The following is a 26,005-nucleotide window of genomic DNA, read 5'->3' as shown; positions in this document are numbered from 1 at the left end:
AAATTTGAGAAGAAAGCAGTTGAATGGGGAGGGGGAAATGAGCTCAGGATATGGCAGAGGGGGGCTAGCGCTTCCACCTGAGCCACTTCCTCAATGGAAATTATCTCCCAAACAGCTGGCTGCCTCAATGGAACAAAGCACATCTGGAGAAGGCTAGGTGATTTGAAACAGTTAACACCAGGGCAAATGCACTTCGGTTCTCTGCATTTCTTAAACCCTGTCCTCCACATTCTGCAGAAATTTGTGTTTGTTTGTTTTAAATCTTCATGAAAATTCATGAGCGAAGCTTTCTCCAAATAACCAAGTGTTTGTTTGCTGCTTTGACTAACAGACACATTTCTGGAAGGAATTTTCTCTAATTCTTCTTCTTCTTCTTCTTCTTCTTCTTCTTCTTTTTTCTTCTTTTCTTCTTCTTCTTCTTCTACAGTGTGGTGTAGTGGTTAAGAGCGGTAGACTCGTTATCTGGGGAACCGGGTTCGTGTCTCCACTCCTCCACATGCAGCTGCTGGGTGACCTTGGGCTAGTCACACTTCTCTGAAGTCTCTCAGCCCCACTCACCTCACAGAGTGTTTGTTGTGGGGGAGGAAGGGAAAGGAGAATGTTAGCCGCTTTGAGACTCCTTCGGGTAGTGAAAAGCGGGATATCAAATCCAAACTCTTCTTCTTCTTCTTCTTTTCTTCTTCTTCTTCTTCTTCTTCTTCTTCTTCACTTATTGCATTTCTGTGCCTCCATTTGCTCCAAAGAGCTCTAGGTGGTGTACAAGGTGGTTTGTCTCTTCCTCATTTGATCCCCGCAAAACCCTGTGAGGTAGGCCAGGCTGAGAGGGAGTGAATGGCCCATGGTCACCCAGTGAGCTTCATGGACAAGTCGGGATTTGAATCCTGGGTCTCCCAGGTCCTCGTCTGACACTTTAACCACACACTCTCTTGCATTTTTGTATGCTACTTTTACTTATATATGCAATTTGATGCACATTTTCCTCTAATATATGCATTTTGTGCCTTCTGTTTGGTTGCAGGACTACATCACTTTCAAAAGATGGCGTTGATGAGACCTTGCCCATCTGACAGAGTAGCCTCCCACTCTGAGCAGCTTCCAGCATAATAACAGCACAGCAAAACATAAAACATTAAAAACTTCCCAATAGAGGGCTGCCTTCAGTTACATAGTTATTTCATAGAATCATGGAATCATAGAGTTGGAAGAGACCCAAGGGCCATCCAGTAACCCCCTGCCAAGCAGGAAACACCATCAAAGCATTCCTGACAGATGGCTGTCAAACCTCCGCTTAAAGACCTCCAAAGAAGGAGACTCCACCACACTCCTTGGCAGCAAATTCCACTGTCCAACAGCTCTCACTGTCAGGAAGTTCTTCCTAATGTTTAGGTGGAATCTTTATCTTGTAGTTTGAATCCATTGCCCCGTGTCCGCTTCTCTGGAGCAGCAGAAAACCACCTTTCTCCCTCCTCTAGATGACATCCTTTTATATATTTGAACATGGCTATCATATCACCCCTTAACCTTCTCTTCTCCAGGCTAAACATACCCAGCTCCCTAAGCCGTTCCTCATAAGGCATCGTTTCCGGGCCTTGGACCATTTTGGTTGCCCTACTCTGGACACGTTCCAGCTTGTCAGTATCCTTCTTGAACTGTGGTGCCCAGAATTTACCCCTTTACCTTCTGGCGGGAAGGCGTCCCACATGAACGGAGCCACTACCAAGAAAGCCTCTGCCTGGTTCCCTGTGACGTCGCTTCTCGCAGTGAGGCAACTGCCAAAAGGCCCTCGGAGCTAGACCTGAGTGTCTAAGCTGTACAGTACTTTATTTCTTTAGAAAATGTTTAGGGGTACTCTCATTTTCCTACTCAGATTCATAAAATGTTTAGGGGCATGTGTACCCCTGTGTACCCCCCAGAAAAAAGCTCTGGGGCTGAACAATGGAGGTGGAGATGCTCCTTCAGGTCAGCAGCAACACTTTGAATTGTGTTCAGAAATGTTCTGGGAGCGATGGTTGAGCTTTTAGTTCAGGGGTCAGCAAACTACGGCCCCCAGGCTGAATCAGGTCCGCCAGGGTTCTAAATCTGGCCCGCCAGGCCATTTAAGAATTAATGGCGACGGGAGAAAGAGGTCGAGTAGCAGCGGCTCTGCCAATCAAACGCCGCACCTGGTTTACCTCGGCGCAGCGCAGGGGTGTCTCTGCCAATCAAACGCCATGCTGCACTGAGGTAAACCAGGTGCCGCGTTTGATTGGCAGAGACATCCGCACGCCATGCTGAGGTAAACCAGGTGCGGTGTTTGATTGGCGGAGCCTCCGTTGCTCAGCCTCTTCCTCCCACCACCACCACTGTTGCCACCCTGGTCCTCCTGTGGCTGCTGCTGCTCTGCGTCCCCCTGAGGGGGGGCGGCAGCGGCGTTCCTGGAGGACAGCCGGCCCAGGCTAGGGCTCGGCGGGGCTGCCGCCACCGTGCTCCCATTGACAGCCGACGTGACAGTGGAAGATAATGAGGCCAGTGGCAAAGTGGCCCAGGCAGTGGCCTTCACCTCTTTGGAGCAGGAGGACAAAGGGGCAGAAACGCCTGCACGGGGCAGCAGCTGCAGGTGAGGCACCAGCTTGTCCATGTCTCCGTCTCCATGCTCCTTCAAGAGGTGCACCGAGCAGTGCATGCTGCTCTCGACCAGCTCCTGCAGGCTCCCGGCTTCCGAGGCATCCAGCTCCTGCGAGCGCGCCAGCCCACTCTCCAAAACTTCCCATCTGGCCCCCGACAGTGTCTGAGGGGCAGTGAACTGGCCCCCTGTTTAAAAAGTTCGAGGACCCCTGTTTTAGGCGTTATAATAAATGCATTTACTAAATGCATGCATCAGGATAAAGTGCAGGTGAATTTTCATTGAAATCAATCAATCATGAACTGCGAAGAACCAAATTTAAGAATGGAAAAATGAGAAGCTGGGAGAAAGCAACACTGACACCGAGTCGTTCGCCCCTACCTGAGAGTGAAGTGGTGCCACCTGTCGAAAAGCCCAGGGCACCAATTCATTGGGAGTCACCCCTCCTTTCTCCAGACCTGCCCGGCTGTCCTCATCACCGGCCGCTGAGCCAGTGAGAGCTCAGAGTGCACAGTAGGTGTGGCTTAGTCAAATAGTGACTAAAATAATATTATTAAAATAATAATAATAATAAATAAACCAAAGAAAAAGGAAGGGAGAGAAAGAGAGACAATGTCTCTGCGAGAGATGACTGCAGAGACATCTCTTAGCATTAATTAGAACCAGGAGGTTTTCTGAAGGAGAGACTGAGGACAGAGCATGAAAAGGGATGTTTAGGGGGATGATTGGGCTAAGTGGACTTTTCCTACTCGCAGTCCTCTCTCTCTTCGTTATACAGTTTCTGAAGCTGCTATGGGCACGGACCAGCTTCCCCCCAGGACCGACGCCTCTTCCCGTTATTGGCAATCTGTGGCTCCTGGATTTTTCCCTTAAGAAAGAGATTCTTGCTAAGGTAATTATTGGCAGTGGCTGTGGGCGGCGGGGGAGGGGAGGGGGGCAAAGGCATGGTGCCCGGGGGCAGGATAACGTGGAGTCATTTGCCCAGAGCTTACTTAAGCATCGTTTTGATCATTACTGTGATATTGGCTGAGCCCCCAGAGGAGAGGTTAGACAGTCAAACCTGTCCATTTTGGTTTCTCAGTTTTCTGATATTAAGTTCAGATTTCCACATTTCTGCACCAGCAGACTATTTATTTTTTTTAAGTCCTTGTGAAAGACCTCTCCAGCATTTTTCTGTAAAAATTTCCCAATAGACACAAGTTTGCAAGCAGTTTTCCCATATGTAATGCATTCTTGTATGTTCTATCCACTGATGTATGTAATGCATCTCGGTGCACACTTTCCCAAATAGACACATTTTTGGGTCACGTTATTTGACTGGGGAACCACATTGCAAAATAGAGAGAGGTGCAAATTTCAAAGGATAGCTGTTTTGGTTCATGTCGTGGTTTCATGAAGTTTGTGTTCAGGAGTTTCATATTAACGAGTGAACGGAAGCAAATTTATCCCCCATCCCAAGGAGGGCTGGACTAGATCAGGTCAGCAAAGTGTGTCTTGAACAAAGTTAGTGACCTTCAAACTGGGGAAACAAAGATAATTAAGAAAAGGGAACAGAAAGAGAAATTGCAAAACTGGGTCCTCTTGCCTATTTTATTGGTGCCTCGGTGTCTATACAAATTCACTATTTTCTTTTAACCTAGCAGAGTTGAATTAGAAATGCTTCATCTCCCCAAAGAATAATAATTTCTATGGGGTCCCTGGAGAGCCACTGGCAGTCAGTGTAGACCATGGGTAGGCAAACAAAGGCCTGGGGGCAGGATCCGGCCCAATCGCCTTCTAAGTCTGGCCTGTGGATGGTCTGGGAATCAGGTGTGGATGGTCTGGGAATCAGTGTGTAGAATGTATTCTTTTATTTAAAATGCATCTCTGGGTTATTTGTGGGGCATAGGAATTGGTTCATTCCCCCCCCAAAAAAAATATATAGTCCGGCCCCCCACAAGGTCTGAGGGACAGTGAACCAGTCCTCTGCTGAAAAAGTTTGCTGACCCCTGGTGTAGACAATACTGAGCTAGATGGACCATTGGTCTGACTCAGTAGAAGGCAGTTTCCTAGCTCCTATCCTAGTAGGTCCCAGCTCACTGTGGTGTGGCAGGTGGAAAGATCTTGTGCCCTCTCCAGAAGGCACCATGAGTCAGTGGCCAGCAAGAGCCCATTACCTCAGCCCAAAACAAACAGAGTTGAGCCTCAGAAGGTATTTAAAAAGCAACTTGTTACCGAGACGCTCCAAGTTGGTTAAGTAGTCTCTCCAAAGGCAAAGAAGTCTTCTGTCTGGAAGAAAAGAACTCCCCAGGAAGGAGAGATGGTAATCTCCACACTCGTTTTCTGGCTGCTACTTTAGTGCCATGCCGGCATATAGCAGTATTATCATGGTCCAGTTTGGGTGCGATGCTAAACCATAGTTTTAGTGCTATGCCCATGATCAGCATTGCACCTCAGGCTGGAGTGCTCCCCCTAGTGGTGGATGGATGGATTGGGCCCACGTCAATTTGCATGCGTTCGCATCTGGTTCATTCGTAAGTCTGTATATGTGTGCACACAAAGAATACAAACAGGAGAACTTCTCAGAGCGCCAACCCCCCCCCCCAAAAAAAAGGTTGATTACAGCTCAATACATTCCAGAACACTGGTTCCTTCTTTAGGAGCAATTTTAAATGTTCAAATTTTGCCTTTACCAACCTGGTGTTTTGGACTACGACTCCCATCAGCCACAGGCAGCACAGTCCCCAAAGCCGCACTGCAGTTCACCAGGAGAGTCTCAGGAGACTTTGCGAGGCAAGACTTTGGGGAGCCCTATGCAAGGCATCTCTCCGTATGGCCTGGCAGCAGCCTGTGGGCACCCAGCCTGATCTGGTCTTTTGAATGCCAGCAGCCATGGAGAAACCTGGCAGGGCAGATGCCCCACCCGAGACTCTCTCTTAAAGTGCTGCAGTTCTTGAGGAAGAAAAGCCCACCACTGGTGCTCCATGACTCAGCTGTGGCACACCCAACCAAGTGTGAAACTGGCTGGTCCTGGAGTGCCCAGATAGCTGCCAGCATCGGGGACCAGAGCTGAAGTAGCTGCCAGAAGGACGGGCCTGCTCCGGGGTTGTGGTTATGTGGCAGCAGAGCTTGGGCGGCTGGGATGGGATATGCCCATTCACAGAAGGCCAATATGCCTCGTGGTAGGGCTGGCACACCCCTTCCCTTTAGCTGCTACTTCTCCACTCCATGTTGTACATACTAGCTGCTCCCAACCTTGTTTACACATTGCACTGCACACAAGTAGCGTTGTTACCACATATGTACAAGAGTTTGTGTGAAAGAGTGTACACTTCTGCCAACTTCCTTTTTGCTGTATAGCTCAGTTGGTTTAGAGCATGGTGCTGATAACGCCAAGGTCGCAGAGTTGACCCCCCTACGGGACAGCTGCACCATTCCTGCATTGCAGGGGATTACACTAGAACAGGGGTCAGCAAACGTTTTCAGCAGGGGGCCGGTCCCACTGTCCCTCGGACCTTGTGGGGGGTTCTGGGACTATATTTGGGGGGGGGGATAAGAAAAAAAATGGACGAATCCCTATGCCCCACAATAACCCACAGATGCATTTTAAATAGAAGCACACATTCTACTCATGTAAAAACACACTGATTCCCAGACTGTCCGCGGACCGGATTTAGAAGGCGATTGGGCCAGATCTGGCCCCCGGGCCTTAGGTTGCCTACCCATGCACTAGAATAATCCTCAGGGTCCCTTTCAGCTCTATGATTCTGAGGCTCAACTATAGCAACCAACTAGATGACTGTACAGCTCAAATATTTGTGCACAAGGTACATGGATTGTACCTTCATTGAACGTTGCATGTGAACAACCCTGCAGTGATTTTGGGTTAAAGAATTTCATGTTCCTGACCTCAGTAATCTTCGTAACAGTCCTCTAAGGCAGCTCAGTGTCCATAAGAAAGTAGTCTACTAATTTTTTTCCATGGTCAAGGCAAAATCTGAACTCAGAGCTTTGTGGTTCACAGAACTGCATAATTCCCAGACCCCAATCCTTTATTGATCCCTTGCTAAAAGAAAAATGCCAGAAAATCTCCTTTCAGCTCACTTCTTCAGCTGTGGTTTTAACCATTTTTAACCACGCTGTGCATAGCTAAACTATGGAACTCCCTGCCACAGGAGGCAGTGATGGCCACCAACTTGGGTGGGTTTAAAGGAGGACTGGGCAAATTCATGGAGAGGAGAGGGCTATAAATGGCTACTAGCCAGGATGGCTATGCTCTGGCCTCCACATCTGGAGACTGTACTGTTTTCTGAACAGCAGCCGCTGGAAACGGCAGGAGGAGAGAGTTGCTCTTGTGTTCAGAGCCTGTTTCTGGGTTTCCTGTGGGCATCTGGTTGGCCATTGTGAGAACAGGATGCTGGACTAGATGGGCCATTGGCCTGATCCAGCAGGGATCGTCTTATATTCTTGCTTTTTTAAAAAAATCAATAATAACTAACTTTCTAGTTAGCAAACATCTATGGAGACATCTACACCGTCTGGGTGGGAACCATGCCTTTTGTCGTGCTGAATGGATACAAGGCGGTGAAAGAGTGCCTTGTCACTCACTCGGAAGAGACTGCGGGAAGAGCGCTCTCACCTTTCTATAAGGATCTGATGGGTGAAAAAGGTAAACACTGATATTATTCTTTTCTTGGAAATTAGACTAAAGCAGATCTTTGGTGTCCTTCTGGTGCCTTGAACAAACACATGACAAGAAGAAATTTGGTAAACTGCTGGCACAGAGATACTGCAGAGCTACAGCTCTTTAAATTCTTCCTGCCAACTGAGGTCCAATTTCAGTTTTTGACATCTCTTTCTTAGTATCCAAGAGATATAGAGATAGATAGATAGATAGATAGACAGACAGACAGATAGATGATAGATAGATAGACAGACAGACGGATGGATGGATATAAACAACAACATGAATCAGGAATATGGAATCCAGTTTCAGGGATATTAAAAGAAACTGGTTTTTTAATGCTTTATGAATAGAATAGATGTTAACCATTACAGGTTTGAGCACTATCTGTGTGGAGTATTTATTATAAACATACACGTACAATGCTATTTTTCTAGAAAAAGAAGAAGTGCCAGAACTCACCATGAATCCCTTGTTTCTCTTAGAATGGCAATGGAGAGGTGCCGGAACTGAGTTGTAATGTAGCATTACAAAGAATCTATCATTCACATTTCTTTGTGACTGCCTAATAACTTAATTGTCAGAGTCTGTACCTTCTGCGATGCATTTCCCTCTGACCTCATTGCTTCCCATCCCGCCAGTAGCTGAGGATATCACTGTGCATCTTACAAAGTGGACTGTGGTCTAGAAAGCTCAAGGCGACCTTTGTCAATCCGGTCCTCCCCAGATGTTTTGGATGACAACTCCCACCAGCCCATCCAAGCCACCTGGAGAGCACCAGGTTAGCAAAGACTGGCTTGTACCATACAGTGGTACCTTGACTTACGAATTACTCGAACATACGAATTTTTTCGATTTACGAATTTAAAAAGTGCCCGCACGCCTACAATTTTTTCGACATCCGAAGGACATCCGTTGGCGGTTTTAGATGGGGTTTACCTCGACTTACGAATTTTAGATGCGGTTTACTCGACTTATGAATTTTTTCCGAATTTTTTGTTTCCAATGCATTCCTATGGGGAAATCACTTTTTTTTTACTTACGAATTTTTCGACCTACAAATGTGCATTCGGAATGGATTAAATTCGTAAGTCGAGGTACCACTGTAGTTAATTTGCCAGCCTTCGAGGCACCATCTTTATCTCTTCAGCTGCAATGCATTAATGCAGTTGAAAGAACCTGACATTGCCAACATTATTGTGGAGGGCAAAAGATATTGTCGCCCGTCGTATTACAGCTGCACTGCTTGACACAGAAAAGGGGTTTTCTTTTGTGTCACACAGGCATTTATCCTACGAACAACCATAACTGGAAGCAGCAGAAATACTTTGCCATGATGGCACTAAGAAGCTTAGGGGTGGGCAAGAAGCACCTGGAACACAGAATTCACAACGAAGCCCACCAACTCCTAATGGCACTGACAAGCAAGGAAGGTAAACTCGCGACCAGGCAGCTTTTAGTTTTTGATTATGATAGCCCTCTCCACACGACACATGATCTGGGGTTCCTTGTTGCAATGGACCGATCTGCATGGCACTCGGAAGACAACTGTGCAGAAATGAAAGGGTACAGCCCCATCTCTCTGGAATTCATCTGACGGCAGATGCACTTGCCAAAATAACTGTTTATCTTGCAAAGAGGTGGACGCAGCTTCCTTGCAGTGCTTGCCCTGCACAGCAGAGGTTTCCAAGTGATTCAATTGCCTTTTAATTTGAGATAAGTCCCTGCCCAATACATTGAGCAGGTTTGTTTTGTGGATGTGAACTCCTCCTCTGCCAGTTCTGCCACATATGAATGCAAGGCGGAGTGTGGGGAAAATGAAACAAATTAGGTTCGCTACAAGAGAGAGGGCCTTTTCAGTGTTGGCACCCCAGAGGGGTCTGCCTAGTGCCACCATGACGATCTTTTTAGGTGCCCGGTGAAGGCGTTTCCGGTTGTAAATGTTTTTTACTTTATTATTTTTTTTAAAAAAATGCAAATACAAACAACATTGAACATATTGATACAAAGGGTGGGTGGGTGGGAGGGAAAACTAGAATGTATAAGCAGGAGGAGAAGAAAAAGGGAAATACCCTACATTAATTCATTGATGATGGTGTGTGACTGTGTGTAAGGTAAAGGTAAAGGGACCCCTGACCATTAGGTCAGGTCGCGGACGACTCTGGGGTTGCGGCGCTCATCTCGCTTTATTGGCCGAGGGAGCCTGTGTACAGCTTCCGGGTCATGTGGCCAGCATGACTAAGCCGCTTCTGGCAACCAGAGCAGCGCACGGAAACGCCATTTACCTTCCCTCCAGAGCAGTACCTATTCATCTACTTGCACTTTGACGTGCTTTCGAACTGCTAGGTGGGCAGGAGCTGGGACCAAGCAACGGGAGCTCACCCCGTCGTGGGGATTCGAACTGCCGACCTTCTGATCGGCAAGCCCTAGGATCTGTGGTTAACCCACAGTGCCACCCATGTACCATGAGTGTGTGTACCATGCCACTAATACTTCCTGCATTCACAGGTTTAGCCTTTGACCCACAGACCCCCATAAACCACGCTGTGGCCAACGTCATCTGCTCTCTGCTATTTGGGCATCGCTTCGCCAGTGAGGATGACTCTTTCAACCGATTGATAAAAGCCACCTATTGATCGTCTTCATTCCGGCTTCTTTCAGGGGTGGGGTGAGCTTCTTTCTATTCCTGCTCTTGTCCTCTTGAAAACCGTTTTCCGTTACACTTCCTCAAATTAAGTGAAAACAGGGACTTTTCCACTCAGGGTCCTTTGTGTTCTCACCCCACACAGTGCATGCTGCAAAACTCCACCTATTTTGGGGGTTTGGCACGGCCAGCTGCTGCCTTCCTTTTTATTCTTTTGCAAGATCAATCTGCTTCCTTTGCCAGAAACATTGCATCTTTCTGAAAGATGGCCTGCCTGCCCTTTCCAGCACATTAAGGTTCTCTCAGAGCCATTTTTTGGCTCACTTGGAATTAATTTCATGACACTCCTCCTCCTCACCTGCATTTTCCTTTGTTGCCACAGGTATATAATGTTTTCCCGCGGATTATGCGCCGCCTACAAGGGTCACATCAACAAGCGTTTGAATGCAACAACTTTCTCCATGCCCTTGTGAAGGACGAGGTCCAAAGCCACCAGGAAAGATGGAAGGAAGGGCAAGAACCAGAGGATCTCATTGACCTCTACCTGGACCAAATGGCAAAGGTAAGAACATGGCTTCTGTCCAGCTTCATCACCATGCCTATCCTCCTAAGGCAAAGCGGCCTTGGGAGGGCTCAGCATGGCTGCTAAGAACAAGCCGGGCTCTGGTGTTGCTTCACCCACAGCCAGCCAGCTTTAGGACACAACCAAACCAAACATTTAAAGCACTACCTGAAGAAGTGTGCATGCACACGAAAGCTTATACCCAGAACAAACTTAGCTGGTCTCTTAAGGTGCTGTGGGTTAAACCACAGAGCTGTGGCACTGTGGGTTAAACCACAGAGCCTAGGACTTGCTGATCAGAAGGTCAGCGGGTGAGCTCCTGTTGCTGGGTCCCAGCTCCTGCCCACCTAGCAGTTCGAAAGCATGTCAAAGTGTAAGTAGATAAATAGGGACCGCTCCAGCACAAAGATAAACGGCGTTTCCACACGCTGCTCTGGTTTACCAGAAGCAGCTTAGTCATGCTGGCCACATGACCCAGAAGCTGTACGCTGGCTCCCTCGGCCAGTAACGTGAGATGAGCGCCGCAACCCCAGAGTCAGGCACGACTAGATCTAATGGTCAGGGGTCCCTGTAAGCCTTTATGCATTCTTCCCACAGAGCAAAGATGACCCAACATCCACTTTCAATGAAGACAACTTGGTTCAAACTGTAGTTGACCTTTTGATTGGAGGGACTGTGAGCACCACGACTATCCTGTACTGGGGATTGCTTTGCTTGTTAAAATATCCAGATGTTCAAGGTGGGTCACTCATCATCATCATCTGCAACATTTTATTTGCAATCTGCCTTCCCATACTTAAAACCATGCTCAAGGCGGCTTACAACAGGAAGAGGTTTAGATCTGATGTGAAGAAATCGCATCCAGAAGTACGCAGCCCAATTGAACAATTTCCACATTAATCGTAACATGATCTAAAATAAAGATGTACAAAAATTTAATATCAATAATAGCAACAACTCCCACGGAACAATACCCCCAGGCCCAAGGGTCTGTTCAGCAGCTTCAGCTTTTGTAGCTGGAGTCAATCAGTCAGGGCTCCACCCTGGCCAGGTGTAAAAAAGGCTTGCAAGGCAGGCAGTAGGTCTTCCAGGACTCACAGCCAAGGTTGGTGCCGTTGCAAAGTGTGTTGCTAATGTTGATTCAAGAACCGTGTTGCCCAGTCCAGGTGTAAGCATGTGCAGGACTGTGCGTGCAACCCAGGAACATCAGCCGGGGATGAGGAACATCCACGACCGGGTTGCAATGGGAATGCCCATGTCACGTACTCAGAATGGTATAAGAGGGCATTGTTCCATGGTTCACCTTGTGTTTGCCAAATGCAGGGCAGAACGGAATACGGTGCCTCCTTACACCCCCAGCCTAAGCTGCACATTGCATGAAATGTGCAATCCCATTGAACGTGTCTCGATTTGGGGTTAAAACAGCACGTTGTAGAGCAGTAGTTCCATAAACTCTTTCCCACTGCCCCCTACCCGACCCTGTAAAAAGCATTATTCAGAATAGCAGTTTGCACAACACAGTGACATTCAAAGCAGTAACAATTCATTGCACGTTTAGTCCAAGTCCAATGAAAATCATTTAGTTTAGTTAATTTGACAAAATTGATTAACTTGGTCCAGCACCCTTCTGATGCCCCCTGGCCTCTTAATGCCCCCCTAGGTAACCCCCCCCCCACTCCCAGTGGGTGGTACCACCCACACTGGTTACCTCTGATGCAGAGCATGATTGAGAGTTATCTCCCCCTGCTTTCCTGACATAAACCACCCCTGCCCAAGCTACTGTTTGCATTGGAATGGGACTCAGCTACTGGGGTCACTAGCAACTTCAAGGGGGCAGGTTTTTTTCAGGACCATGGAGAGAGGAGGAGGAAAATCAGCTTCCCACTTGCCAGAGTTTCAATCCTGACTAGGCCCTGTTTAAAACAAAGCAAGAAACACACCCAGGGACATTCAGTACAATGCAAGGCCCCCATGTAGAAAGCACCCATAAGTAGAGGGTCAGTAATACTTTTATGGTGCTGTTGCATTACAGTTAATATACCGTATATATACCCGAGTATAAGCCGACCCGAGTATAAACCGAGGCACCTAATTTTCCTACAAAAACCTGGGAACGCTTATTGACTCAAGTATAAGCCGGTTCACCTTTGCCGCTGTGGAGGAGGAGGAGGAACGAGCAGCCCGAAAGCAGCCCTTTGGGCTGCTCCATCCTCTTCCTCCTTTGCCAAGTTTGCATTTATGTGAGCAGTTCAGGAATGGAACAAGCTGCCTGGGGAGAGTAAAGAACTGCCATTCTTGTACACTTCTTAAGGAATGGTTGACTGGGGAGAGCGGGTGGTGGCACGAGCGGAGAGAACGGGCTTCTTTCTCGCCACCCCCACCGTCCGCCTCACTCGAGTATAAGCCGAGGGCAGCTTTTTCAGCACAAAAAATGTGCTGAAAAACTAGGCTTATACTCAAGTATATACAGTAGTTTTAAATGTTGTATTTTGCCATGGAAAGATTTTGTTTCGAAAAGCGGTTTATTTATTTTTTAAAAAAAATGCATTCAACAAATAGATTAGCTAATAATGACTGTAGAATAACAAAATCGCACATTCAGTCGACTACATGTGTGAAACTCCTAAAATTACAAAGCAAGCTGACAATTGTGCAATCCCAGATTAAAGAGCAGTGACCCGAACAGAGAACTGAGTCAGACTCGCAAAGCATTTTGCAAAATATCAAAGGGAGTTGGAGGAAGGGTGTGAATCTCCTGTAACAGGAGCCAAATGAACAGGTCTAGGCAGAACCTTGGAGAGCTGGGTCTCACTGCCTGCTGAATTGCCGCAGGCTTCCCTGTCGGTGTGTCTCCATACCCAGGAAACTGCACTGGAGGAAATTCTACCTGCCATGCGGCTGTGAAAGAAATGGGAGAGCTTGAGGGTAAAAAAGTGGGGTGACTACAGCATGTTGGTATGGTCTGGGGCAGTATGGACTGGGCATTAACTTACAAGGCACATTAACGACTTAGGGTCAGGCTACCCCAAAGACCACCAACTCACTATATCGCTGTCTGATCACTGCGGTCTGTGGCAGAGTGTGTGGCCCTCTGTGGCTCACAGGTACAGCTTGCAACTATCAGGAGCTGTACGTTCAGTATCCTGCAGAGCTTTCCAAAGCCTGAGATCAGAGAGGCCCCTTCGTGTTGAATCTCAGGTGTTCTTCATTGCAACAGGCAATTGAGCAATGGAATGTTCTCCTCCTGCCAGGCACATTCCAAGAGTGTGTAAATCAGGGGTGGCCAACTCCTAAGAGACTGTGATCTATTTACAGAGTTAAAAACTGGCAGTCATGTACCCCTTTTTGTGGGGTTCAGGTCAAAGTTGTTGAGCTTTTTTGGGGAGGAGGAAAGCCGTTTTTTAAGCATTCAGGTCAAAGTTGTTGTTGAGCTTTTTTTAGGGAGAAGGAAATCCCTGGTTTTGGGTGGTGCAGGGCAAAAAAATTGAGCTTTTCTTAGGGGAGCCGAAGTTGTTGAGCTTCTTTGGGGGAAGCCAGTGATCTACCACAGACATCCAGTGATCTACTGGTAGATCACGATCTACCTGTTGGACGTGCCTGGTGTAAATCAATATATAACTTGTTGAAATAAAGGAATCAACCTTATGACTGCCCATTTTCCATATGCCTGAAGTCCAAAAGGTCGAGGGCAGAAATGGGGAACCCAGACGTTGCTGAACTACAATTCCTTTCAGCACCAGCCAGCATGGCCAATGGCCAGGAATCATGGGAGTTGTAGTCCAGCACCATCTGGAGGACCACAGCTCCTCCACCCTTAAAAAAATAAAAAATCAACGAGATGGTATGAGGAAATGAAGACTAACAAGTAAGAAGAATTCTGCTGGCGTCCATTAAGGAAATTATTTGTCTGCAGAGAAAATCCACAAGGAAATAGACACCGTTCTGAGACCTTCCCACGTCATCACTTACGAGGACCGGATTCAAGTGCCCTACACCAACGCTGTACTTCATGAGGTGATGCGCTATTGCAATGTGTCCATCACTGGGCCTTTTCGGAAATGCTTGGAGGACATCACTTTGCTGGGCTTCCCCCTTAAAAAGGTACAAGATGCTCCTTCCCCCAAAGGCAGCACAGGCGGAAAGGCGCGGTATGAATAAACATACGATGAATATAATAATCATTGTGACCATTATTGGCACCAGTCAGGAGCTGGGGTGCCTTGAGTTCCTCCAGGCAGTCTGTTTATTTATTTGCTTACATGGAGGGCAGACAAGGCCCCATCTTGCAAAAAGGATTGCCCGTCAGTTGTTTCACACGATTTTGAAACATGTTTCTCATTTGTTTTTATTTTGCTTATTTATTTATTTCATATACGCTGTTTATTATTATTATTATTATTATTATTATTATTATTATTATTATTATTATTTAAAGCAGTACAGTCATACCTTGGAAGTCGAATGGAAACCGTTCCGGAAGTCTGTTCGACTTCCAGAACATTCAGAAACCAAAGCACAGCTTCTGATTGGCTGCAGGAGGCCAATCAGATTGGTTTCTGATTGGCCGTGGGTGGAGGCCCCGGTCAGACGTTTGGCTTCCAAAAATCGTTTCCGGGTTTCGATTGTTCAGGAGCCAATTTGTTCGAGATCCAAGGTACGACTGTATACAAAAAGGATAAAACAGTAAAATTATCTCCAGAGAGAACTAACGAGGATGTTCTGATGACAACAATTACCGGTAATTTGCAAACTCATCCGAAGTAATTCTCTCCTGCTCCCTTTTGTGCAGGGGACCCTGGTGCTGCCCAACCTCCACTCGGCGCTGTACGATCCAGAGTACTGGGAGACCCCTTGGACCTTCAACCCGGGGCATTTCCTCGACTCGTTTGGCCGTTTTGCGAGCAATAAAGCCTTCTTGCCTTTTTCGACAGGTAAAGAACCTATTCCTTCTCCTTCCCAGGTTGCAGAGTTAATGTGAAATCCCATACCATGATGATGATGATGATGATGATGATGATGATGATGATAATAATAATAATAATAATAATAATAATAATAATAATAATAATAATAATAATAATAATTTATTTATACCCTGCCCATCTGGCTAAGTTTCCCCAGCCACTCTGGGTGGCTCCCAACAGAAAATTAAAAGTACAATAAAACTTCAAACATTAAAAACTTCCCTGAACAGGACTACCTTCAGATATCTTCTAAAAAGTCGGATAGTTATTTCCTTGACATCTGATGGGAGAGCGTTCCACAGGGTGGGCGCCAACACTGAGAAGGCCCTCTGCCTGGTTCCCTGTAACCTCACTTCTCGCAGGGAGGGAACCGCCAGAAGGCCCTCGGAGCTGGACCTCAGTGTCCGAGCTGAACGTTGGGGGTGGAGACGCTCCTTCAGGTATACTGGATCGAGGCCGTTTAGGGCTTTAAAGGTCAGCACCAACATTTTGAATTGTGCTCGAAAACGTACTGGGAGCCAATGTACTGTAGGTCTTTCAGGACCGGTGTTATATGGTCTTGGCGGCTTCCGAGTTAAACAGACCACCTTTGATGATAATTGGGTAACATCAAATGAGCATGACCAACACAGTAGGCGAGGGCTTGGAACTGTGTCTTTCGTTCATGGAAGCAATTCAGCTCCTTCGATTCTCCCACAGGGCGCCGGTCCTGCGTGGGAGAACCTTTGGCACGGATCGAGCTTTTCATCTTCTTCGCTAACCTGCTGCGTGCCTTCAGGTTCCGCCTTCCAGATGCAGAAAAGGAAGTCAACATGGAAGCCATTAATGTAGGTACATGTCAGCCGCACCCGTACAGGATCCTTGCAATTCCACGCTAACCCAACCTGGCTGCAATTCCCTTCCAGGAGCAGCTGGGTGGGCCAGATGGGGAGCTGGTGGAAGAGCCCGTCTCAACCATTCTCATTGCCAGCAGTGGCTCGCAAGCTTTTTAAAGCTGCCACCCTCAACCTTAAGTTACCTGTTGCCTCGGGTGAAGTTCAGCTTGCACCAGGAGGAGCCTCTCGGAAAGAATCAATGAATGGCCACCTTCTCCCTCTCTCCAGGTAACAGATGGAGAAGTGGCTGAGAGAGAAAACCCAGGTGGGAGCTGGGAGGAGAGGCAGCCACAGGTGACAGGTGTGGCTTCCATCCAATGCTTGCGGGTTAATGCAGCGAACTTTTTTGGAATGACACCTTCTCCGCCTCCCCCCAATTCTTACGCTGCCATTTTATTTCTTGGTTAGGCATTTTTCTCTCTCCTGTTCATTTTTAAGTGACTAAATTAGGTTAGTTTCTTTGTAGTGTTTTATACAACTCAGTAGGGGTTGGTTCCTTTGCATTTACTTCTTGACAGTATTAAATCTAATTGTTCCTAGTGTGTCTCTTGAAATGTTATCCTGACTCTTTTGACACGTCGTGAGCCGCTTTGGGCACCGTTTTGTGGAGATCACACTTCGGTGAACCCGGCGGAAGTAGGGCTGAGGTTCATAAAAGCTTGTTGCCACAATAAATGTGTTTATTAAGTGCTGCAAGACTCTTGGTTGCTTTATCACAGATGCCATGATAGCCCAGGTTTTGAACACCTGCCATGCTTAATTCCATGCTGCTTCCTGTGTCATTTTGTGGACAGCAACCTGGAATGTAAAAGTGTTTGCATTTCTCCGTAGCGACTCTTTATTCATTGGTATGATGCTAAAGGGTTATAACCGGACCACACCAATGACTGCAGGAGGTGCCAAATAAACCATGCAGGGCTGGGTACTGTGCATTTTGGCAACCCTTGTTATCCATTTAGGAGAGATACCACCTCTTACATCCACTTTCCCACTAACAGGGAAGGAAAAGTTACAGGTAGGTAGCCGTGTTGGTCTGCCATAGTCAAAACAAAATAAAAAATATAAAAAATTCCTTCCAGTAGCACCTTCGAGACCAACTAAGTTTGTTCTAGGTATGAGCTTTCGTGTGCATGCACACTTCTTCAGATATACACACTTCAGATACACTTGCACACGAAAGCTCATACCTAGAAGAAACTTAGTTGGTCTCTAAGGTGCTACTGGAAGGATTTTTTTATTTTGTTTTGAGGGAAGGAAAAGGAGATTGCATATACACACATACATATATACAAACACATAAACACATACAGGCACTCCATGGTCTCGAAGCTTGCTCTGCTTTTGCTAAATTCCCGTGGTAGCATGTTGGAGCAAACCAACAAAAGGGATATAGGGAGTGATCGCCACTACAAAGAAAATCATTGCCTTTGCTTTTAAAAAAGCTGCTCTGTGATCCCAGGCAGGTAATATTTTTTTTTAGATGCCTTATTCTGTTTCCTGTACAGGCCTGCCAATTTCCTTTATCCAAATGGGGCAGACAAATTTAAAACTTAAGACAGTTGCAAAGTCTAGTGGGCAACACAGATGCCTGGAAGAGTTGTCTATAGCAGAGGAAAATGAGGCCATTTTCCATTTTCAACACACACACACACACACACAACCGGCGAAGCATCGCCATGAAAAAGCACCACAGTGTAAAAGAAAACAACTCACCAAAAAGCTCGTGTGAACGGAATGCCATTTAACATTTTAATATATTATTTCCAAAAGACGTTTCACCGACGACCTCATTTATTAAAAAAAAATACAATATTTTAAAATCTCACTTAAGAAATGCTTTCCAAGGAAATCTGGAAAAAGATCAGTTTGAACTATAGAGGCAAAACCCTCCCCAACTAATAATTTTTAAATTATAGCTCTTCTCAAATCCGTCACGTGCGATTTCCTCCCCCCCCCCCCAAACAGCTTCAAACCAATGCCTTATTACAAAGGGGCTTGTTCTCACTTCTCCAGCTCGCATTCTCCTGAAAGAAGCTCCTTAGAATCTCAACCGACCAGGTAAACACAACTGTTTAAATAACTTAAATAAATAAATAAATAAGAAGTTCTGGGCAACTGCAGCCCAGCCACTGCAAGATCATGCCCAGCAAAAGTCTCAACTCTGAGGCTAACTAAGGCAGGAAATTACAGCCAGGATTACTGGGAGGTTTTTCCTTCATGCCTCACCAAATCCTGGCCAACGTGGCGGAGGGAATCACCGAAATCAGGAGGCGGAGGGCCTGGAAAAAATGGAACGTTGGAGTGCGGTGGAAGAGCGCAGTGGGAAATAGAGAAAAAGGAATGGGAATCCAACGAGGCAGGAACAGAAGCAGGGGGTTGGGCTAGATGACCCTCGGGGTCCCTTGCAACTCTATTCTATGGAGCTGGGAGAGGAATCCAGTTTAGACAGAGCTGTTATACCTCCCGAGTCCTGTCTTCTTATCGCCCTCCACGCGATACTCATTTTTTTGGGGGGGAGGCTTGACCGTGAAGGACTAAGGGATATGATGAGAGGTTTGCTACGGGGATGGTTTTCCCAAGCAGTTTTGGGCAAGTCTGCCCAACAGCCAACCTGCCTTTGTGAGCTGAAGACAAATAGGTTTAGAAACATGTTGTTGTTTTTTCACCCTTCGGTTAATTGTTCACAGGTGGAGATAGGCAGGCTTCTCACTCGCTGGACCCGTTCACGGTTATTGTCTCGAGGCAATACTGGTTCTATATAAATCCGGTTTTTATTTTTTTTGTCTTGCGCGTTTTAATGGAGAAAGCATCGCTGTCTGCAATCACCATCTTTTTAGAAACTTCCTTCCTGAAAGGGTGGTAGCATTCCCTGCCTGCTTCTTCCTGGCCTCCTTCCCCTGCTATCCGTTTCCAAGGCTTACTTGGTTAATGGTTTCGCCTCTGAGAAACCGACTTCCACTATGAACACACACACATACACACATACACACACACAGGGCAAAAGTCTCACCACCACAGAATTAAAACGGATTTGAACACAGCACATGCACAGCGGTACCCTTCCCGCCGATATTTAGAGGCAGGGGGAGGGCACTGAACGAAGTACACACCCCGAGCCAAGTCCATGGATCTCGACACAGTTCATATGGGGGTATTTGAAACAAACAAAGAGAAGAGGAATTGGAGGTGAGATTTCGTTCCATTTGATTTTAAAAGAGAGGGTGACTTAAAGAGGACCGGATGCGACTCTGCCCGGGGAAGAAACCCAGCTGGGCCCAACATCCTTTTGGAACGTTTTCAGGTTAAAGCAAAAACAGTATATTGCCTTTCCCGAGGCGCCCGGCCACTTCCTCCCTTGCTGGGTGTGCCAATTTCAAATTACATTTTCATCACGGCTTTGAAGGAGACCTGCGGAAAGAAAGAAAAGCAAACATGCGCGCTGTTAAAAACAAAAACAGAAACTGCCGTTTTGTGGACTCCCCGCCCCCAACCCCAAGCCTTCAAGAAAGAGTCCAGAACAGTCAGGATGCCTGAAACAGATAGCATGGAGTTCAGAGAAGCTGCACTCTTATAAATAAGCAGAGTGCCTAGTCCTCTTGATATGTCCGGAGAGGGCTTTCAGGACATGGGTGCTAGTTAGAGAGAGATGTGCTTCTAGGGTGGGAGTCGGAATTGGGTGCTAAGGGCCTTTTAAAGCAGATTTTAGCTTGTCTATGAAGCAACACACCTGAGCTCACCACTACCAGGGCTGCATCATTCGATAACACCCCAAACCTCTCTGGGAGGGGTAAGATGTGTGCCCACTTAGCTGACTTGATCCTCCAAGTCGTGTTATATGTCTGCGGGAAGACTTGCATTGTTTGTTGATGCTAGATTGATAATGTTAGGAGTTGGAGTTGTTGGCTTCCAACACATATAAAAGCATAATGAAACACTTTTCAACACAGGGTTGCCTTCAATGCCTTCTACAAGTGAGTAATTATTTATCTCCCATCTGATGGGAGGGGGTTCCACAGGGAGGGCGCCACCACCGAGAAGGCCCTCTGCCTGCTTTCCTGTAACCTCATTTCTCTCAGTTATTTTCCCCCTTAAAAAATTATTGATTTTATAAAACAAACAAACAACACATACAACAAAAATTACATTACAACAAACTACACTACAAAAGAAAAATTAATACAAACAATTGATTAAATCTATCTAATCCTCTTTTACAACATTGTAAATTGACTTCCTCACATCCTCTCCGTCTGCTTTCATTATAAATCATCCTTAGTAATTTCTTTACCTTTTTATTATCTATCGTTAATATATAAAATCAACTTTCACTTTATTTTTAACTCCTTAACACTACTTCAACTATTACTACTTCTTATCTAACTTCAGTATCTGCTGCCTCTCAATTTCTTCCTGGTTGTTTTAAATGCCAATCTTAGCATAATCCTTTAGATATAATTTAAATTTACTCCAATCTTTCTCCACCGCGTCGTCCCTCTGGTCTCAGTTTCCTGGTCAGTTCAGCAAGCTGCATATAGTCCATCATTTTCATCTGCCCACTTCTCTCAGTTAAAGGAACCGCCAGAAGGCCCTCAACGCTGGACCTCAGTGTCCGGGCTGAATGATGGAGGTGGAGACACTCCTTCAGATATACTGGGCCAAGGCCATTTAGGGCTTTAAAGGTCAGCACCAACAATTTGAATTGTGTTCAGAAAGGTACTGGAAGCCAATGTAGGTCTTTCAGTACTGGCGTTATATGGTCCCTGCGCCCACTCCCAGTCACCAGTCTGGCAACCGCATTCTGGATTTGTTGTGATTTCCGAGGCACCTTCAAAGGTAGCCCCACAAGGAGCACATCGCAGTGGTCCAAGCGGGAGATAACCGGAGAACGTGCCACTCTGGAGAGATAGTGTGCGGCATTAAGGAACCACCATTGAATTTGTGTGTATGTCTAACTTGCACTCAACTGACCCACACAAGCATTCTGGCCTGCACAAGCGTGTCTGGAAAATTATGAAGGTTGCTCTGTAGAAATAAACTTTTAAAAGGGATATTCTAGGTCTGTGTTTCTTGGCTATGCTAAGGCCTGTCCTTGGTGGTTTAAAAACAACCCAAGTAAGAACTGTCCACACAGTGGAGATCTGGCTGTCTGGCTCTGAGTAACACATCTGCCGTATAATAACACTGACCTACCTCACAGAGTTGCTGTAAGGCCAACAAGGCTTTAAAAAGCCTCTCCGCCGCCCACCCCCTTCGGATGTTATACCTGGCTAGTCTCTGCCTTGCTCATCCAACTCATAAATCACAACTGCTGGCAACTTACCGTATTTTTCACTCCATAAGACACACTTTTTCCCTCCTAAAAAGTAAGGGGAAATATCTGTGCGTCTTATGGAGCGAATGGTGGTCCCTGGAGCTGAATTGCCCAGGGGCCAAAAGAGGATCATGCTTTTTATTTTATAAAGAGAAAAGGGGGTGTTGAAAGGACCCCGCTCAGCAGCTGATCAGCAAGAGATCGGGAGAGAGATAAGAGTCCTGCTCCCTTTCAGCCCCGCCCTCCATTGTTGAATGTGGGAGGTTGTTTGTTTCCCCAGCGACATGTGACTGGCTGATTAGATTATCTGTCTGGAAACTGTAGAAAAGGCTCCCTTTCCTTTAGAAGCTGCAGAAATGTGAGTTGAACCTCATAAAAAGAGGGCTTTTCCTCTTTGCTTTTCCCCCTTTGCAAAAAAAGCTGCAAAACTTTTAGCTGATCCTCAAAAAACAGGGTTTTTCCCTTTGCAAAAAAGCTAAAAAAGTTTTAGCTGATCCTCAAAAAAACCCAGGGCTTTTCCCTTTGCAAAAAAGCTGCAAAACTTTTAGCTGATCCTCAAAAAAACAGGGCTTTTAGAGGAGGAAAACCAGGGAAGATTATTTTTCTGGGTTTCCTCCTCTAAAAACGAGGTGTGCCCTATGGTCCGGTGCGCCCTATGGAGCGAAAAATACGGTATTTAAATGGCTATTTTCAATAGTGATTTTAAAAGCCTTTTTTTGTTCTGAGAAAACTATACACATAGGCAACAAAACCTATAAGGGCACAACTGGAAGGGATGTTAATGCTTTTAAAGCCGGGGTGAGGGACTTGTGGTTCTCCAGATGTTGCTGAATTAAAACTCCTACCGTCCCCAGCCTCTTGGCTCTGATGGGAGCTGGAGTCCCTCAAAATCTGGAGGACAACGGGTTCCCCATCCCTTCATTTTACAAAGTCAGCTTAACATGACCAAAGCAGCTCACAGACCCGCAAATTAGTACCAGGGTGGCTTGTAAATTAACTTCCTTGGGAAATAGAAAGGATAGCTCAGTTGGTTAGAGCGTGGTGCTGATAATGCCAAGGTCACAGGTTCGATCCCCGTATGGGTCTAGGTCAGGCACGTCCAACAGCCAGACTGCGATCTACTGGTAGATCATGGGGTGTTCCTGGTAGATCTCTGTCCCCGCAGACGCTCTACACTGAGCTATGGCCCTTCCCTCCGCGCGAGGCAGGAAGGGAGGAGAGAGGCGAGAGAGACGAAATGATGGGAGGAGCCTCGGGGAGGAGAGCCCAGACAAGCCTACAAGTCACATGTCCGCTCTTGGAATCAGGGCGTGATCTAAGTCAGCCTCAGCCAACCTGGCGCCCCCCTGGCTAGGGCTGATGGGAGTTGTAGTCAAAAACAGCTGGAAGGCACCAGGACGGTCTGATGCTGCTCCAAGCAACTGCCTCCTGTCAGGGGACCGCCAGGGGTCAGCAGAGAGCACAATGAGGGGGTGAGAGGGGTCTCGGATGCTGAGGTTTCCGAGGAACGCCTGGAGAGTCCGAGCGGGAACAGGGCGGCATGGTGGAGGGGCTGTCAGACTCTAGAGAGCCCGAACGCCACCTCAGCAGCTCGGGAACAGAGGGTTGAGGTGGCAGCCCCGTCGCCTCAACAACATAGGGGAATCAAACGGAAGGAAGAGAGGAGGAGATTTGGGGTTCCCCAACTACTGTGCTGGAGGCGTTCCCACCGAGCGCCACTTCTAGGGTTGCCAGGTCTGCTTCCAAAAAATAGCGGACAAGCGGGGGGGGGGGTTTAATTAAATTAAATTATATATTTTCTTACAAACATTTTAACACATATTAAAATACCATTTCATCATAAAGCTTTTGAATTAAAAAAAGTCCACTATTTGGGGGGGGGGAAATAGTGAACATAATGTGAAAAAGTGGACTGTCCACTCAAATAGTGGACACCTGGCAACCCTAGCCACTTCCGGGATCTGAAAGTGACTGAATGGACGCTAGAACCTTAGCTCTGACTTGTACATATCGGTATAATAAAGCAATGTAAATATACAGATCGGGAGTCAAGAGCCGTTACTCGTGGGAAGCACCACTACGCCCTGACACCTCCTGTGCCGAGCTGAGGATTTCAGCGCTTTAAAAATGCAATTAAAAAGACAATTAATTTAGCATGAGCTGATTTTTAAAAGTGCCACTTGCCTCTTGCAGCCTTTGCCCCAAGGTCTCCTTGCTCCGAATGCTCTTCCTGTGTAAAAGAAGATATTACTATTGCAAAATACAATGTAGGGACAGTCCTGCATCATTAACCAACAGCTTCAGAGATATCCTGAAGGAGCCATTTTTTATTGCTGCTTCTTCTTCTTCTTTCGCTTCACACCTTGCCAACACTCAACACCTGACTTTGCCACTAGAGGGGCTAATGAAAACATGAGCTGCAAATGGCAATTTCGGTTGAGAATGGGAAATATTTATCTGTTTTTACATTGCTTACACCGGCACCATTGGCTGTTGTGATATTATTACAAGCCGAGCTGCAAAAGCCTCAGCAGCGAGGCTCACATGACTGTGTCTGTTTTCATCCTGTGGGAAAGCCACTAGTCCTTCCAGCTTTCCCACACACGTGATGTTTTTGTACTTTACTGTTGTACTTTACTTTCGGTTCTGGCTCGAGAGATGCTAGACGCTTATATGGACAGCTCTGACTATCTGAGCTGGCAAGCAGAGACATACCGTACTCTGCATTTTATCTGCAATAAAGTAGCTTTTAGCCTCAATGGCTTGTGTGTGTGTTGTTCTTCACGCTGGAGAGCAATCGCATATTATCAATGTGCCCCTGGACTCGAGTAGCCAGGAGGGCACGCAGGCTTCGTCCCTACCTGGGGGTCAGTCTCACAACTTGCCCCCCCGGAACATATCATAATATTGGCATGAATAAAATATTATCTTAAAAGATTTAAAAATAGGTACGGTAAAGGACCCCTGGACGGTTAAGTCCAGTCAAAGGCGACTATGGGGCGCAGTGCTCCTCTTGCTTTCAGGCCGAGGGAGCCGACGTTTGTCCACAGCTTTCCAGGCCATGTGGCCAGCAGGACTTCTGGCGCAACAGAACACCGTGACGGAAGCCAGAGCACAGAGATTTCAAAATAAAACATTACAAAGGAGGTCAACTACAAAATGTGGCAAAGTTAAATATAAATATAGATTTAAAATGAATGAGAGAACACATTTCAAAAGAAGACATTACTTAAAGGAAGTCAAATATACCATATTTTTCTGTGTATAAGTCTAGGGTGTTTTTTGTTGTTGTTGTTTTTTACCAAAAAATTAGGTTTAAAATTGGGGCTCATCTTATACACAGGTAGTGCTTAGGGGTGTTTTCTTAATTTTGAATCCCCCAAAATAGGGGGCATCTTATACATGGAGGCTTCTTATGCACAGAAAAATATGGTAATATGTTTTTATTATTTATTACTATGGATTGTTCATTGGTGTACGTGATATTTTGTGCATTTTGTTATGTTATTAAAATTACTTCTTAAAACCTAGTAGTGAAAAAAATGTTTTATATTTGTAGTGTGGATCAGTTCCTAGAACAGGACTCTCAAAGAACAGGACTCCCCAGCCAAAATGGCAGGGAGACAAGGCAAGACAGGTGCCCAGTCCTGTTTTGCAAAGACATCCGTGTACAGTGGTACCTTGGTTCTCAAACTTAATCCGTTCTGGGAGTCCGTTCAACTCCTGAAACCGTTCAAAAACCAAGGCACGGCTTCCAATTGGCTGCAGGAGCTTCCTGCACTCAATCGGAAGCCGCAGAAACATTTGCTTAGAATCATAGAATCCTAGAGTTGGAAGAGACCACAAGGGCCATCCAGTCCAACCCCCTGCCAAGCAGGAAACACCATCAAAGCATTCCTGACAGATGGCTGTCAAGCCTCCGCTTAAAGACCTCCAAAGAAGGAGACTCCACCACACTCCTTGGCAGCAAATTCCACTGTCAAACAGCTCTCACTGTCAGGAAGTTCTTCCTAATGTTTAGGTGGAATCTTCTTTCTTGTAGTTTGAATCCATTGCCCTGTGTCCGCTTCTCTGGAGCAGCAGAAAACAACCTTTCTCCCTCCTCTAGATGACATCCTTTGATATATTTGAACATGGCTATCATATCACCCCTTAACCTTCTCTTCTCCAGGCTAAACATACCCAGCTCCCTAAGCCGTTCCTCATAAGGCATCGTTTCCAGGCCTTTGACCATTTTGGTTGCCCTCCTCTGGACACGTTCCAGCTTGTCAGTATCCTTCTTGAACTGTGGTGCCCAGAACTGGACACAGTATTCCAGGTGAGATCTGACCAGAGCGGAATACAGTGGTACTATTACTTCCCTTGATCTAGATGCTATACTCCT

The 26,005-nt window shown here is 46.4% G+C and overlaps 1 protein-coding gene and 1 pseudogene across 3 annotated transcripts in view; one reads left to right on the top strand and one right to left on the bottom strand.

Annotated features, from left to right (window-relative positions):
• The first annotated feature begins 3,237 nt into the window (after positions 1 to 3,237).
• On the top strand, positions 3,238 to 16,402 carry LOC117047571 (annotated as a pseudogene).
• Positions 16,403 to 19,617: 3,215 nt separating this feature from the next.
• Positions 19,618 to 26,005, bottom strand: part of CAPN10 (calpain 10) — a 28,334-nt gene continuing 21,946 nt past the window's right edge. For all 3 annotated transcript variants that reach the window (XM_033150846.1, XM_033150845.1, XM_033150848.1), the window contains 2 exons: positions 23,806 to 23,851; positions 19,618 to 19,718 (listed from right to left, as the gene is read on the bottom strand). In XM_033150846.1, coding sequence (XP_033006737.1) covers positions 19,689 to 19,718; positions 23,806 to 23,851 — 76 coding nt within the window. In that variant the 3' untranslated portion in view covers positions 19,618 to 19,688. The remainder of the gene's footprint in view (positions 19,719 to 23,805; positions 23,852 to 26,005) is intronic.

This window comes from Lacerta agilis, chromosome 5 (genome assembly GCF_009819535.1).
Source record: "Lacerta agilis isolate rLacAgi1 chromosome 5, rLacAgi1.pri, whole genome shotgun sequence".
Classification (NCBI taxonomy): Eukaryota; Metazoa; Chordata; class Lepidosauria; order Squamata; family Lacertidae; genus Lacerta; species Lacerta agilis.
Note: the sequence above shows the minus strand (reverse complement) of the source record. Positions and strands in the feature narration are given on the sequence as shown.